The sequence below is a fragment of the Aspergillus fischeri genome, genomic scaffold, assembly GCF_000149645.3.
Source record: "Aspergillus fischeri NRRL 181 1099437636262 genomic scaffold, whole genome shotgun sequence".
NCBI classification, from domain to species: domain Eukaryota; kingdom Fungi; phylum Ascomycota; class Eurotiomycetes; order Eurotiales; family Aspergillaceae; genus Aspergillus; species Aspergillus fischeri.
The window spans coordinates 488,124-503,771 of NW_001509764.1; the positions used below are offsets into that span (position 1 = coordinate 488,124).

The window sequence follows — 15,648 nt, forward strand, 5'->3', positions numbered from 1 at the left end:
CAAGTATGCTGGTCTCCCCAGTGGAATTCCACGCCGCCGTGAACTCACCTACAAACACCCGTCGGATTGTCCCTGTAGCCGCCGGCCGGCGCGCAGTACACACCCCCGCCTATCATGGCCAGCATATCCCCAACTCCGTGTATGTCCCACCTCAACCACCCCGCACCAGCATACTAACGAGCACAGCTTCTTCGACATGGATCTCATCAGAGATGCCACCTCGCCATATCCACAGATGCTCCCCACCGCGTCACACTTCGCGTCCTGCGTAGCAGCCCTCGGCATCACCAAGGACGACGTGCTAGTCATCTACGACGCCGTAGACGTGGGGATCTACAGCTCGCCGCGCGTGGCGTGGATATTTCGCTTCTTCGGCCACGAGGCCGTGCATGTCTTGAATAATTTCCGGGTGTATGTGCGGCAGGGCTACCCCGTTGCCACCGGCGAGATGCGCCCTCTCCCGTCTGTGGACGAGTATCCTGTTTCTCCGCCGGACAGCGACCGGGTGATTGCCTTTGAGGAGTTGAGGGAGCTGGTTTTGGGTCGTGAGGAGGGGTTCCAGATTGTGGATTCGCGGATTGCGGGGCGGTTTAGCGGGGAGGAAGACGAGGTGGTGGCTGGGTTGAGTTCGGGGCATATGCCGCGGGCGGTTAATGTGCCGTTGGCGGCGATGCTGGAGGAAGGGTCGAGTACGTTTTTGCCGGTGGAGAAGCTGGCTGAGGTGTTTGAGAGGGCGGGGGTTGATGGGCGGGTGCCGTTGGTGTTGACGTGCAATTCGGGGGTGACGGCTGCAGCGCTGGATTTGGCGCTGGGTGAGACGGGTTTCAAGAATGCAAGGCGGATCTACGATGGGAGTTGGATGGAGTGGGCGAGGAGGGTGGATCGGCCGGAGTTGATTGTTAAAGAGGTGCATTGACTGGTAGACTGTATAGAAGCTATGTCATGAAGATGTCGGATCCTCGATCCAATTGTGTATCGCTCTGACCACTTGGTCGCTGTTCTTCTCCAGGAACATCATATGTCCGTTGCCATGGATGCCGACCTCCCGTAGCTGCAGGTGCTTTGTTGGAACTCCAGCTTGTTTGAGAAACCGAGCAGTGCACCAGTCGTGTGTGGCATGGTACGATGCTTCGGCTGTAACGACCAAGGTTCGAATTTTGGACAGGTTGGCGAGCTGTCGGGGTGGAGGGTCGTCAGCCTGGATCACACAGTCCGATGTTGCACTGGAGTTGGATGTGATCGTCTGTTTAACAAAGTCCGCGTCTGGATCAGTCACTGGCGGCGAATAAGTGATCGGTATGTCAGTCAATCCGTACGGACGGGCTGGTCCACTCCCAAAAATTGCATTCTGGAATGGGGGACCGGACGGTTCAATTGATACGATGGAATGCACCAGATCCGGTCTTTTATCTGCCATAACCCATGCCATCGCCCCTCCCTGGGAGTGAGCGACAAGTATCACCGGCTTGCCGATGGCGTCTAACAATGCAGCGCCAGCAGGCTGCATAGAGGCTTCTTGAGCAGCGTTTTCTGCAAGAGAAGGAACCGTCGACGCATAGTACGCATCGAAAAATGAGTCGCCCATAACACCGGTTCCGGGCCATTGGGTGTGAAGACTCGCCTGTGGCCAGAGGTTGTATTTCGCCGTGTCAGTAAAGTACTTTTGCAGATGTTCGGCGCTGTATTTCCTCAGCTGTCCATTCCGGGAATCCCATGGACTCCTGCCGCGGGAGGTGTGATCAAGCAAGTAGCATTCGTAGCCTTGTGAGAGAAAATAAGACGCCCATCCTTCGTCTCCGTCGGGTTTGTTCAGCCAGTTCTGGTCGTGTTAGTTATGAGTCTTTCAGACAAGGAGCAATCGTACCGTTGCTGTTTGATCGGCTCCGTGGATAAATACGATCGGATACTGTTTGAGTGGGCCGTCGACAGGAGTAAGTCGTTCAACGTACATCTGGTTGGTGAAGATGTGTTCTCCATCATTGTTGAGGGTGTAGTTGCCTCCGACATAGAAGTATGTTCGGCGATGTGGTGTTTCGACGGCGGCGGCAAGCAGAGAAAATGCTATCGCTAGAGGATGAAGTTTTGCCATTATGAGGGTGGATGAAAGGGCGAAATATTGAATTGAGAGGCAGAAGAGGGGAGTTGTGTATGCTCAGCCCCGCATCTGCATGGGTGAGATATCGCTGTGGCAACGGTAGATGGGGTCTCATGTAGTACAAACTGCAGCTAATCTACGAAAGAGGTATAGATATGCGTTCATCTCATTTATTCAACTTTATCAATCTTGATTGCCATGCTTTGCTAAAGACGCTTCATCCCGCTGTATCATTTCCTTTCCGAATTTAATTGCCCGTTCGCGGCTTTCTACCTCGTCTTCCACAAGCTTTTTGGCCTGTACAGCCTCGTCTGGTAATTGTAGGGCCCAATCTCTAAGGGCTTCAAGTTCGCGCTCCATCATGCCCATACTGGCTTTTTGATCCCGAATACTAGTGACTGTATCCACTCTGCCGAGCGAGGCATTTCCGGTCGCAGATTGAAACGTCCTCCCCGGACAAAGTCGTTCTGCCTCTGATAGGGCCGCTTCGTATGCCTTTTGATAGATAGCTGCCTCCCTCTTTGCCTGCTGGAGGCTGATCTGGTGATATCGCGCACGGTCGGGGTCAGTATCAGCAGACTCATTCGCCCAGTTTTGACACGCTTCCACTTTCTCCCGCTTCGACCTGTACTCCTGCCGAAGCTTCTCCAGTTCCCAGAGAGGGAGATCTTCCTTTCTCTGGCATACTCCCCCCGGACACAGCCTTTCTGCTTCTTGTTCAGCCCCGGTGAGATACTCATTGTTCCTCGCAGACCATATCTCTTCTCTCCACAGCTTGAAACGCGCCGCCCACTCCTCATCCGTAGACTTGGCCACCGCAAGTTCAGCTTGATGTGCAGAAATGCGGCCCTCTGCACGCTGCTCCCAGAGCTTGAATCTCTCCACGGATCGCAGTGGCTCTTCAGCCGTGTTCTTGGCGATAGCTGCACAGTGCGCCCTCGCTTGGGCAACCTGAAAGCCATCCCCGTCGAAATTATCCGGCCAACCATACTCGCGGTACAACTCTTTCAGGGGTACATCCTGCCGGCTCCATTCACCTGCGCAATGCTCGCTACCAGGTAGCTCATCCAGTGAACGATACCAGCGGACAATATCGCGCAGAACGTCCCCAGCGCGACGACTAGGTTTAGACTCGAAGCTGTTGCGATTCTTACTTTTCTCCTCTGGTTCCTTCTCTTCGTCTGAATCATCAGAGTAGATGACTGGTCCGTCCGCCAGCGCAGGATCAGTAGTGCTCCACAGTTCCTGGTCAATAATCCAAATCCGATGCCGCCGCGCATCGTACATGATCACGCTCTGGTGGTTTCCCAGCTGCGATAACGGGGTCACCCACGGCCGAATGTACGGCCCATTTTCATCCTCGTAGTCATCACCGACAGGACAGCCGTAGAATGGATCGCGACCCTGCATCACGTCTTCCTCGCGGCGGAAATCCGTGAATGCACCGCCGTGGAAGAAATGCTCGTTGCCAGCAACATGACGGTTCACATAGGGAAGGATGCTGTAGAGATAGATGATGGCGGGATCAATCTTCAGCTTTTCATACAATGGGCGCAGATGGTCGATGTTATGTGGGCCTTGTTCGATCCCTGCTGGGTCGAGATAGCGCATCTGGGCGAGGGTGTGGTAGATTTCCAGCATGAGGTCGGCAACCTCGTGCAGGCGCGCTTTCTGATCTGGGGGGAGTCGGTCGTCCATTTTGGTTGGAAATCGATAGCTGTGCATTTACCATGCGTCCAAGAGATTATATATATCATCCCAGGATATAAAGATTATGGTACCTGGGCATCAAGGGCCCGCGGCCCACAAGGCAGCCATTGTTGCCTGATCCTAGCCGGGTCCCACAATTCAGGAGCCTAGAGCGTTGAGAATTGAGGCTCGCATTGTCTGTTTATGATGGAAGGATGGTCTGGGATGTTATTAAGTACGTATAAAATAATATATCGTTATTGACCATGTTATCGAGAACATCATACACTCATGAGTCATGGAAGCGATCAACATGGCAGTGGTTGTGTTGTGATTGATTGGTGGGGTCTCACTCCACACGGGGATAAGCGCTGCTTGTTTGCTCTTAGCTTTCTCAGCTCCTCCCTCTCATAACCAACTTAATCCATCTTAATATCCATCGAGTTAGAAGCTCGAGTCAAACGAGTCCAATAATGGGCGGCGTACGAGGAAAGTCTCAAGGTTGCGGAACCTGTCGAGCACGTAAAATCGCGGTAAGTCGACAGCCACTAGATAAGAGTACACGGGGATTGACAGACTCAGTGCGGACAAGAACGACCTCGCTGCAGCCAATGCCTCAAATCCAACCGCCAATGCGCAGGCTACCAGCGCGACAAGGTGTTCGTCCTGGTTCAACCCGACGCCAAAGAATCCGCCCGCTCAACCCGCCAGGCTGTCGCAAAGATCAATCCAAAACACTTCGACCAAGGTCCTGGACATGAAATCATCATGAGCTGCAATATTCGCCAGCAACTCCTGGACGCTTTCATTGGGCGCTGTCTTCCTCATCCGCGGTTCCGCACACGCAGCTGGTACAGACCGTGGCTCTTTCTCCTCCCCGACATTCCCACCAGATCCAAGGCGCTGGAATTCTCGACCTTGGCGATTTCCTCGGCGGCCATCGGTCGAAGATTCAACGACAGCGGACTTGTTCATCAGAGTCTAAGGGCGTACACGAGGGCCCTTCGCGAAATGCAGAAAGCGCTCTGGAGTGGCTCTCTGATACGCGAGAATGAGACGCTGGCGGCGTGCTTGGTGCTGAGCTTGTATGAGCTCATGGAGTGTCCGGATAACGGGGCTGATGCGTATCAGAGCCACTGCAAAGGATACCTGTCGCTGGTCAAGGCGCGTGGGATGGATGCCCATACCGATGGGATCGGGCATGATCTTTTCGTGGGCGTGAGAGTACAGGGGGTGCGTATTATGCCTTTGCGAGAGAGCTATTACTGACACTGTAAGATCCTTCACGCAATTGGAAACCGCGTGCCGAATTTCATTTGCGATCCTGCCTGGTGCCGGGATCCGTGGGCCTCGCGACCGAAACGAATGGCCGATCGCATTGCGGATTGCCTTACACGCATGCCGTCCATTCTCCAGCGATATGACCAGTTGTCGTCTCTCCACCGGAAAGAGATTCTGGATTCAACATACGGACTTGTGGAGGAATGTCTGAGGATCGATCAGACTTTACAAGACATCTACGAGGACCTTCGGCTTCAGGCAGAGGGTCCATTGTACTGGCCTGTTCTCTCGCCGTCGTTTAAGGACAGTGTCCAGGGCCAAGGCTTGTTTCCTGTGATATACGAATTTCCCGATCTTAAGACTGCAACGTTGTTGATGCTGTATTGGGCTTCAAGGGCTATGCTGTGGGCTACGCTGAGCAACCTGCACGACGTCATTAAGCTACAGGGGGTGTATGGCAGCACTGTCCCCATCGTTGAAGTAACCAGTGAGAAACATGACCCCAGTCCGAATAATGACGAAGAAATCTTCAGCGAACGAAATTCCCCACCTCTACACGATGGACAAAACTACTTGAGATTGGCACGCAACGTCTGCCAGTCCCTGGAGTACTGCCTACAGGAAGACATGTCACTTCTGGGAATTCTTGCCGCGTCAGTACCCGTAATCATCACAGTATGGGCTATTCGGTATCGGCACAATGACGAAGCAGAGTTGGCCTGGTTGATGAACGCATCGCAGAAAATGCGTCAGGGGCTGCGAATGTGGACATACATCTGAGGAGACCACAAATGATGCCCAACTTCGAGAATCTCCAAGCCACTAAGGGAAGAATCTATTGAGTGGCACAGCCTCAGGGGCGGAGTCACCGCTGGATAGAACAGCGAGAAAGAATCTTGTCAGCCCTAAGCTTTTTGAGGCATAAGGTGCATCCACCGCGCTAAGCTTGTTTGGGTCAAAACCTGCGAGCCACGTGACTTGGTCTCAGCTGTGTACGAGAAGGTGCTGGCGATTGGATATTGAAGCAAATCTGGGTTGATGAGGAAATGGGTTGCCTACTGTGGCTGAAGGAGGTCTGTGGGAAGCGTCAACTATAAAGGTAGAGTGTTCTCCCCTGAATATGCGTTGCCAATTCACCAGCTATTCTCACTGTTGCAATTCACCATCATTGTCTACTCTGATTTCAGCGATATCCTCATACACAATGCTCACAGATCACTCTAAGGTCGCCATTGCGCAGATTGTCTTTTATGTACCTGCCATAGTAGCCGCCGCGGTGCTTCTATTCCACCGCCATGGCCGGCCCCGACAGGCCTGGATTATCCTCCAGGTCTTCTGCTTGAGTGAGTCCTTCGTTCCACCTGCTACGCCGTACAGCGAGCTGATGGTCATTCATAGTCCGTGTCGCCTGCGCTATTGTCACCATACTCTACGAGAACACCCCAACGAGCATCGGCCTGTATATCGCCGCGCTGATCCTTCTCAACGCCGGACTGCTGCCCCTGATCGCAGCGACTCTCGGTCTTCTGCGGATAATGTATGTGCACCTCCAGACAAGCAGGCATAATAGGCATAATCTAACTCTTTTAGTATTGTCTACGAGTTCAAAAACAACAACAAGAGTCTTCACATGCCCATGAGAATCTCTCGGTTCTTGTTCATTGCCGGGATTGCCTTGATCATCGCTGGCGGCTCCTTGGCTGGGGATTACACGGACGCGGAGTCTGTGAAGACGGGCCATACACTTACCAAGGTGGGGTATATTGTTGTTGCAGTCTTTATGGCTGGCTTGGTGCTTATCCAGGGGCATTTTTGGAGACTGTATGCTAGTTTGTCTCGCGCAAGTCAGACGGTTAGTACCCATTCTGAGATACGGCAGTGGGGATGCTAATGTTGAGTAGGTGCTCAAGGGCATGGGTCTGGCTGTTCCGTTTATCATTGTGCGGATCGCATGGCTTTTCCTGTCGATCTATCATCCTGATGACAAGAGATGGAGTAACCTGAGTGGAGACATTGGAGCTTTTGTGGTCATGACGGCGCTGATGGAGTACATTATCGTGTGCATATACATCGGGACGGGGTTCATGATTCCTGCTACTAAGGGTGTGACTCGTACTGGTGACCAGGAGCTAGAGCATGAGCCGGCAGGTGAAGGGAGCAGCCAATACGGGAAGCTCCATTCTCTTGAGCGGGCGTGAGTCGACAACAGGTTAATGGAGCCCAGAGAACTCTAATTGATTACAAGGGTATATAGGACTAGAACGAGAGACATTTATATACAATCTATGCCTGCCATCACACACCTCTAGAAATGCGGCGTATTCAACGCCATCAAACACAACAAACCTCCAATCAACCCAGCAGAAGGCAACGTCAACACCCACCCACTGAAGATAAAACCAAGCTGCCTCCAATTCACCGCTCCCAAATCATAATTCATCAGTGCCACACCAGTAGCCGCACCAGTCAAACACTGCGTCGTCGACACGGGCAACCCCAGCCTGGACGCCAACAACACCGTAATCGCCGCGCCCAGCTCCGTCGCAAACCCTCTGGTCGGCGACATCTGCGTGATCTTGTTACCCAGCGCCCGCACAATATGATACCCGTAGAACCAGAACCCAAGACCCAGCAGCAACCCCGCAATCACAAGGAACCACACTGGCGTCGGCGCCTCGGTATCTACATCGCCTGCAAGGTACGTCGCATACACAGCCGCCCAGGGCCCAACCGCATTCGCAACATCGTTGCTCCCGTGCGCAATCGACATCATCATGGCCGAGACGACTTGGCAGTATGTCCAGAGATGCTCGACGCGGTCGTCGTAGCGGCGCGCGCGCGCGTGGATGTCGCGCAGCTGGGCGGAGTCGTGCGTGACCACGTCGCGGGTGATGCCCTGCAGGAGGCAGAACTTTATCCACCCGAGCCATTTCCGGGGGTGTGTCCAGGGGAGGTCGGCGACGGGGTGAAGGAAGCGTTCGTGGGGACCGAGGTGTTTCTTCCGGGGTTTGAGCTCCGGGGTGGATTGTGCGGAGGCGGCGGTGCGTTCGACGTCTTGCGTGGACTCGAGGAGTTTGGCGTCGGTGGGTTGGGATTGTTGCGATTGCTTCTCGGTGGTGTGGACGTGGGCTTTCGTGCCGGCGCGGACTTCGCCGTAGGCGTCTTCGTAGTAGTTGGTTACGAATTTGTCGCCTTTGGCGGGGAAGTAGAGCGGGCAGGTATCCTTTAGGAGCCAGGGGCCGAGGGGGAGGTGGTAGAAGCGGACGCGGGCGTCCTGCTTGACGAGGCGGCGGTGGAAGTAGGGGAGGAAGAAGACGACGCCGATGAGGAGGCAGCCGAAGAAGACGCCCAGGATGATGCCGACGGCTTTGCCGGCGCCGAATTCCTCGAGGGAGGGGGCGGTGGGGGCTTCGACGACGATGAAGAGGGCGAGGATGGCGCCTGTCGTGGCGAGGTAGACGGGGATGAGACGCATGGCCCACTTGAAGGGATCCTTGCGCTCGAGGACGCTGTACTTAAGGATGCCGAAGATGAGGGCCGAGAAGCCGGCTGCGATGGCCGGGGCAATACCCCAGGATGCGGCAATCTGGGAGACACTGCCCTTGGTCCATTCCCAGTGGATGGGTGACTGAGCGGCAAAGCCGACACCGACCAGAGCACCGACAATCGTCTGAGTAGTAGAGACAGGCCAGCCCATTCCGGTAGCTAGCATCAGCCAGGCAGCATTGCCCATTTCCGCGCAGCCCATTGCCAGCATCAGAGGGCCTGGCTTGTTCTCAAACCGGTCGATACTGATGATGCCGGACTTGATGGTATCGGTCACGCGGGCTCCTAGGGCAACAGCACCGATGAACTCGGTAACCGCGGCCAGGATACCGACCTGCCACATGCTCAGCGTGCGAGCAGCGACGGACGTGGCGTATGAGTTGGCCACATCGTTAGCTCCGTTACCAAAGGCACTGAAGACGAAGGTGATGGAGGTGAGGGCGAGGATCCAGTCGTACTTGGCGGTTGCGGCAGGGATCATCTTGAAGTCAAGCTGCAACAGCAGCCTTGGTAGAGAGTGAGAAGGAAATTGATGAATGGTCGGGAACTGCAGACACAGAGAAGTGAGGGGTGCTATATATCGAGCTCGGCAGAAAGCAGGGATCCATGCGGTGCTCGCCAAGGCAGCTCGTGTGCTTCGGGATACTTCTGAGACAAAGCTACCTAACTCATCACAGACAGAACGTGAGACCACAACACATTCCCATTGGCTTCTTGCTTTGAATTTTCTGAGTGAGTTTTTCCATGCGCCAGAGCGGACTTGGCGCCAAGGTCCGCCGAGAGCTCGGTGGACCACAACCACGAAGCTATCAGCAAATCACGTCGCATTCCTCAGCACGTTCCTGAGCTGCTGGATATCATTCAAAGCCAAGACAGTTGGTAAAGTTGGGCAGTCTCCACGCGATGTCCGTGTCGCCACTTTTGGGTATCTCGGCGCGTGCATTGGCGGACTGTTTCGAAGTCTGTTGCGTTCATTCTCAAATCACACCAGCCCGATCTGGCATGCTACTCGTCGACGTCGGTGGCTAAGACGGTACACTTCCACCCGCAGCCATGGCGTCCCGTCCCGGTTGATAAAACGAGGTAGCACGTGGGATACTTCTCAAATCGTACGGGTGCATGGTGGAGGATTTTTGCTTTGGAATCATTACGATAGTCAATGTTTACTTGGCCACAAGGGGATTCTTCCTGCTGCAAACGTAGAAAAACATGGAAGAGGCGTTTGATTCGGCTACCCGGCTATCCAGGTCTCGGCGACATGCTTTGGATGCAAAGAAAATACACTGCTTGACTAGTCAGTTCGAGACAAACTTGGCAATAATTCGAAAACAAGAAGATTCGCAGCTTTAGTGAGGTTGGATATAGCACCAATTACTTGCTACAAAAGGAAAGAATATTGTTCGTAGCCGCTGCATGCGCATGGCACCATGTGTGGCGAGTGCCCTACAAGACACATGATTCCAAGGGTACGCTCCATTGCATTAGTTGAGATCTTGAAATGTCAGCCAACTACATGGCTTGTCTTCCATTCGAGTCATAGGCCAACGTCTCCTTGATCAACTGTCAATCATGTGCATATGTCATTATGGTAACTAGAATAACAGGATTACAACTGAATACAGCTCACTCTCAATCAAGCAAGGAACTTTTCCTTGTTCAGATCCACCCACTCATGAAAGCGCAATGACGGTCTCCCGGTATACCTTTGAACATTTCCCGATGCCTCCTCCGGTAGACCGAAGAAGCCACCTGATTCCTCCTGCTTGCGGAGCTGGTCAAGAATGGTCTTCGCTACAGGCTCCGGCAACCCATTGACCTTGATCATATCCTGCAGTGCCTCCTGCTCATCGATCTTGGTGATCTTGACTTCTTTGCCAACAGCTTTGCCAAGCACACCAACCGCCTCCCTTATCGACATCTCCTCCGGTCCAACAAGGTCGACATAATTTTTCTTGCTCCCATCTTCACCAACTGGCAAGCCCTTCACCAAAAACGTCCCAGCGACACTCCCAATATCCTCCGGCGCGATAAAATCAAACCTGGCCTCAGGATACGCCAGCTTGACCTCTCCTTCCAGAACCCCACTCTTCCACCACAATGAATTGCTAGCGAAAAACGCCGGCCGAACAGCCACATAGTCGTCACCAAAGACATCCCGCAAATTCAACTCCACCTGCGCATGCGTAAACGCAATAAAGTCACTCGGCGGGACGGCGTCGGCATCGCCGTGGAGGCTAACGCTAATACTGCTTAGAAACACGACCGTCTCGATGCCTGCGCCCTTGAGCGCCTCGATACTGGCGCGCATTGCATCCGCCGTGCCAAAAGCGAGGTAGATGAATGCGTGCTTGGCCCCGGTTTTTGTGACGGCGGCGTGGATGCTTTCGGGTGAGGTTAGGTCTGCTTGCACGCGTTCGAAGTTGCCAGTGGTTTCTTGCTCGGAAGTGAGGCCGGGGATGGACTTGGTGGTGTCGCGCATGGCGAGGATGACTTTTGCGCTGTGTTTCTGCGCGCTGAGGGCAGCTGCGGAGCCGACGCTGCCTGTTGGGCCGAAGACGATCACGGTTGGTGTGGACATTTTGTAGCGCGCTGATGCGAGTATGACTTTTTGGGTGAGATGAGTGAGAAGATGATGATGATGATGATGATGATGATTATGATGACTATGATGATGATGCTAGGCAGTGTCGGTTCAACTATTTATATTGACATCGACACCAGTACCATCATCAAGGCAGAGATATAGATTACGAATATATCGGTCTTTGCAATGTCCGACCGCCGGGTGGAAAAGCTGGCACTTCGTATTCGCCCATTTGAAAGTGCGACAGCGTCGGTAAGCGTTGTCCGATCCCCGACATGCTTGATCAGACGTCAAGGAGCATGATATCGACGACGCATATAGATTACACATACTGTCTTTGATAAACCGGGCTTCTCAGTTGATTCGACCGATGAGAACATCGATGAGATGTTAACATATTGATAATAAATAGTCTCACTAGTTAGCTTACAAGACAATCTATCAGTCATTATACTCAACCAGGTATAGTACTTACTTGCCCAAGTTACCTTATTGAAGCTATTATGGGCTAATCTTATATTCTTATTATTAATTATATCAAAGTTATATAATTAGAATAAAAAATTATAATTAGTAAGACTCAGGATTATATAAATAATCTAATACTAAGATAATATAATTAACTTAGAATGTCTTCTCTAACTACAGGATAGATGAAATAGTCTAAATTATGTCTATTTAACTATAATCTCCTTTGCCAAGCCCTTGTGAGGAAAGCTTTCATACTGTATGCATTCCGGACAACTCAAATAGGTATATAAGCTACCCTGTTCTGGAGAGAATATCTGTGAGAGCATCTAGGGAGTCTCGGATGAGGTATAGATAGTGGGATAGTATCAATGTGCTCATTCGTGAACTAATTCAGACGATGATACAGCACCCCCGCAGCTCGCTAAGCACATGTCTCGCAGTGCCTAACGATCTCTTAAGGGTGAAAAGTAGTAAGGGTAAGTTTATTGAGTTCTTGAATTTCCTAAGCCCTGACTGTGTCCTATGCTGCGCTATGCACTTCATCCATTGCTCATCTAGTATGATAGACCAGGGCCTTTCGGAGAATTCTTGGCGAAGCAAGAGAGCTTAGCAAAGGAACTAAGCCGCAGAGAGCGTGCCTCAAGCGGGCGTGCGGCGCTGTAGTGTGTTTGGCTGTGGCCGACAGCATGTGGGGGTAGGCACCCTTGCCTTCAGCCTTGCCCTTGAACTCATAAATAAGAGCCACCATCAACTGGCAAGACCGAATACTTTCTCCTGCTACCAGCCGACCAGCTCGACCCACATGCCCCAATGGCAACTCCAAGTGACCTACCGTACGAGGTGTTGAGGATTATTTTTTCAGGCTCTATCTCCCTCAGCATTATGCTACCTGCTTTGTGATGAACTGAGTAGATTTTCTGTGCTGTGACGCGCGCCGCTCGCTTACCGATTACGTTAACTAACTAACTAACGTATTCCACAAGCGAGTCGCCACCACAAGCAAGCCGCCACTTCAGCGCGTTTTGGACCGCGTCAAAGATCTCACTTATTTCAACCACCAACCATGCCTCCAAAAGCGCGTCAAAATTCAAAAAATTCAGCGGAACAGGAGGGAAGGATCCTATTAGCGATTTCTGCTATAAAAAACAAGCAAATTACCCAAATTGCTAAAGCTGCACGTGTATATAATGTACCACGCTCAACTTTACGCGACCGACTTTGTGGCAGCAATTATCGCAAAGATACACGCGCCAATAGCCATAAAATGACCCAAAATGAAGAGGAATCAACTTGTACGATGGATTCTATCTTTAGATCAACGTGGAGCGCCTCCCCGACCATCCCATATACGAGAAATGGCCAATATTCTTCTTGCTGAGCGCGGTACTACACCTATTCAATCAGTTGGAGAGAACTGGGTCTCTAACTTCATTAAACGACGTGATGAAGTAAAAACCCGCTATTCTCGACGATATGATTATCGACGCGCTAAATGCGAAGACCCTAAAGCTATTAGGGAGTGGTTTGATTGCATACAAATCACTATAATGCAGCATGGAATTGCAATGGAGGATATCTACAATTTTGATGAAACTGGCTTCGCTATGGGCCTAGTAGCTACTGCTCAAGTAGTTACTAGAGCTGATTACTATGGGAAAGGCTCTCTCGTACAGCCAGGCAATCGAGAATGGGTTACTTCTATTGAATGTATCAACTCTACTGGATGGGCGCTTCCTCCATGCATTATCTTCAAAGGAAAGGTCCATATAGAGGGTTGGTATCAAGATCAGAAGCTCCCACGTGATTGGAGAATTGAAATTAGTCCTAATGGATGGACTACTAATGAGATAGGCCTTCGCTGGCTTAAGAATCTCTTTATTCCCGCTACTACTGGCCGTACAACTGGGAAATACCGTCTCCTAGTTCTTGATGGCCATGGCAGCCATCTCACGCCCCAATTCGATCAAATATGCAGTGAGAATCATATTATTCCTATCTGCATGCCAGCACATTCTTCCCACAAGCTCCAGCCTTTAGATGTAGGCTGTTTTGCGCCTTTAAAAAAGGCGTACGGAAGCTTAGTGGAAAAGAAAATGCGCTTAGGAATCAATCATATTGATAAGCTTGATTTCCTAGAGGCCTTTCCAAAAGCTCGCGAGAGCGCTTTTAAAGCAGAAACTATTTGGAATAGCTTCACAGACGCTGGCCTAGTTCCATTTGATCCAGATAGGGTGCTCAGTCAGTTGAATATTCAACTAAAGACCCCTATATCACCGCCTAGTCGCTCAACCAATTCAGCGCCTAAAATGCCCTATACTGCTAGGCAGCTAGAGAAGCAGGCATCTGCAGTAAAAAAGCTGCTTAGAGCGCGTATACAGAGCCCTTCATCTTTGCTAGAAACGCGATTAGACAAGCTTATTAAGGGTCATGAATTGCATCTTAATGAGCTTATTCTTGCACGTGAAGAAATACGCGAATTACGCGCTTCCAATGAGAAGCAGCTTTAAAAATGAAAGCGCTCTACTAGGCAGCTAGCTACTGCAGAGGGCTTCACTATTCAGGAAGGCCTAGAGTGATTCCAGCGTGAGAATGAGGTTCATGAAGCTCAGGATACAATCCCTATAGATCCAGCGCTTTCTGCAGTTGGACCACGCGTATGAGCGCCACTGCGCTGCAGTGACTGTCATAATCTAGGACATAGGCTATTGCAATGTCCTAATTGAGTTCCTAATTAGTTTTTATATAGAAATGCAATTGTTTGGTTGATAAAGGCCCTAAAATCTTGCCTGGAGGTGGAATCGGGAGCAGAGGTGGCGGCTCGCTTATGGAATACGTTAAGATGCGAACAAATTCATAGTAAGACTGAAATATGATCTCCAACACGAGGTCCATACAATTTCCTTCTTGTTGCCTGACCTTCCTGTGCGTCCATTGACTGATTCTATACATCTGATCCATTTGCTGAGAGGCTAACCGAATATCAACTTGAACTTGCTCGATTCGTCGACTTACTGAGGTCAAACAAGAACGTCTTAGGGTGAAGGACACCATTAGCCATCCGGGTCAAACATATAGATCTGGCCATTCACCTTCAACTAAACCATAAGGGAGACATCTGCATTGCACTCCCAGCAGAACTTAAATACCTTCTGGGTTAATGTATCTCCTCATTGTTGGTATTGTCAATGTTTTGCCTTGGGGTTATTGGACAGCTGATGACGGATTCTTCTAGGCTTTGCCATCCTGACTAGTTTCCACTGCAACTCAGAGTAAATGGGGCCCATTACTTCAGTCCAATAGCTTTGGAAGTTCGGGCCTTTACATACTCCCTCAGCGCCACTCAAGAGGAGTAATTTGCCCTCGAATTGGACTTTAGTAGCAAGTTCTGAGAAGCTAGTCCGGCCCTGACGTTATGATCCTAGTGGTAATAAGCACATGCGTATCTGACACAGCCCTGGATGCTGCCTACAGTACATCCATAGGTAACTTAAGAAGATGACTCGCCTCTCAGACAATGAGGAACCTAGCCTTTCGCAGTTATTGGTAATTCGTTGGAGAACCGTTAAAGACAGTTTCCGAATCCCAGATATCTCAAAGCGTAATAAATGATATGAAAGGGACTCGGTATGAGCCTTCGTCTTTTTGGGGTCTCCCAGGCACTACACGCATTTTCAAGGTTCGGTACTAGGCATACCGTGATCTGGTGCCGGTGTTTTTGGTATTTGGCACGTTGCTGCCCTTTCACTGGATGTTCATTTTATCGAAAATATGAAGTCACTCAATGCACCTAAGGAAGGGTTCCCTGAAACTGTTATTCATACCTAAGTGTCATGGAGGTACCAGAGATATCAGAGACACCAAAGATACCAAAAGAGCCCAGTAAATAACGATGAGGTCTTCAGGACGACCTAGCCTAAATCTATACTAAGAGTAGACCTGCCTAACGTCTGTCCAAAACCTATATGCGTAAAGAAGCGCCGCT

At 51.1% G+C, this 15,648-nt stretch overlaps 7 protein-coding genes across 7 annotated transcripts, besides 5 other annotated features; 3 read left to right on the forward strand and 4 right to left on the reverse strand.

Annotated features, from left to right (window-relative positions):
* Positions 1 to 5: 5 nt before the first annotated feature.
* On the forward strand, positions 6 to 916 carry NFIA_095410 (sulfurtransferase; the record flags this gene model as incomplete). The annotated part of the gene is made up of 2 exons (XM_001261817.1): positions 6 to 139; positions 187 to 916. 2 exons carry the CDS (start codon positions 6 to 8, stop codon positions 914 to 916), a joined length of 864 nt encoding a protein of 287 aa, XP_001261818.1.
* A 24-nt stretch (positions 917 to 940) lies between these two features.
* Positions 941 to 2,089, reverse strand: NFIA_095420 (alpha/beta hydrolase; the record flags this gene model as incomplete). Its single annotated transcript, XM_001261818.1, has 2 exons — positions 941 to 1,819; positions 1,865 to 2,089. The coding sequence occupies 2 exons, from the start codon at positions 2,087 to 2,089 to the stop codon at positions 941 to 943; spliced, it is 1,104 nt and encodes a 367-aa protein (XP_001261819.1).
* Positions 2,090 to 2,278: 189 nt separating this feature from the next.
* Positions 2,279 to 3,793, reverse strand: NFIA_095430 (uncharacterized protein; the record flags this gene model as incomplete). Its single annotated transcript, XM_001261819.1, has 1 exon — positions 2,279 to 3,793. One exon carries the CDS (start codon positions 3,791 to 3,793, stop codon positions 2,279 to 2,281), a length of 1,515 nt encoding a protein of 504 aa, XP_001261820.1.
* Positions 3,794 to 4,257: 464 nt separating this feature from the next.
* Positions 4,258 to 5,845, forward strand: NFIA_095440 (Zn(II)2Cys6 transcription factor; the record flags this gene model as incomplete). The annotated part of the gene is made up of 3 exons (XM_001261820.1): positions 4,258 to 4,317; positions 4,367 to 5,017; positions 5,063 to 5,845. 3 exons carry the CDS (start codon positions 4,258 to 4,260, stop codon positions 5,843 to 5,845), a joined length of 1,494 nt encoding a protein of 497 aa, XP_001261821.1.
* A 424-nt stretch (positions 5,846 to 6,269) lies between these two features.
* On the forward strand, positions 6,270 to 7,263 carry NFIA_095450 (uncharacterized protein; the record flags this gene model as incomplete). Its single annotated transcript, XM_001261821.1, has 4 exons — positions 6,270 to 6,408; positions 6,464 to 6,602; positions 6,656 to 6,917; positions 6,967 to 7,263. The coding sequence occupies 4 exons, from the start codon at positions 6,270 to 6,272 to the stop codon at positions 7,261 to 7,263; spliced, it is 837 nt and encodes a 278-aa protein (XP_001261822.1).
* A 107-nt stretch (positions 7,264 to 7,370) lies between these two features.
* NFIA_095460 (inorganic phosphate transporter) lies at positions 7,371 to 9,092 on the reverse strand (the record flags this gene model as incomplete). The annotated part of the gene is made up of 1 exon (XM_001261822.1): positions 7,371 to 9,092. The coding sequence occupies one exon, from the start codon at positions 9,090 to 9,092 to the stop codon at positions 7,371 to 7,373; it is 1,722 nt and encodes a 573-aa protein (XP_001261823.1).
* Positions 9,093 to 10,244: 1,152 nt separating this feature from the next.
* On the reverse strand, positions 10,245 to 11,189 carry NFIA_095470 (NmrA-like family protein; the record flags this gene model as incomplete). Its single annotated transcript, XM_001261823.1, has 1 exon — positions 10,245 to 11,189. The coding sequence occupies one exon, from the start codon at positions 11,187 to 11,189 to the stop codon at positions 10,245 to 10,247; it is 945 nt and encodes a 314-aa protein (XP_001261824.1).
* A 50-nt stretch (positions 11,190 to 11,239) lies between these two features.
* Positions 11,240 to 11,287: a microsatellite.
* Positions 11,240 to 11,288: a microsatellite.
* A 1,354-nt stretch (positions 11,289 to 12,642) lies between these two features.
* Positions 12,643 to 12,676: a microsatellite.
* Positions 12,677 to 12,774: 98 nt separating this feature from the next.
* Positions 12,775 to 12,951: a mobile genetic element.
* A 4-nt stretch (positions 12,952 to 12,955) lies between these two features.
* Positions 12,956 to 14,278: a mobile genetic element.
* Positions 14,279 to 15,648: the final 1,370 nt, after the last annotated feature.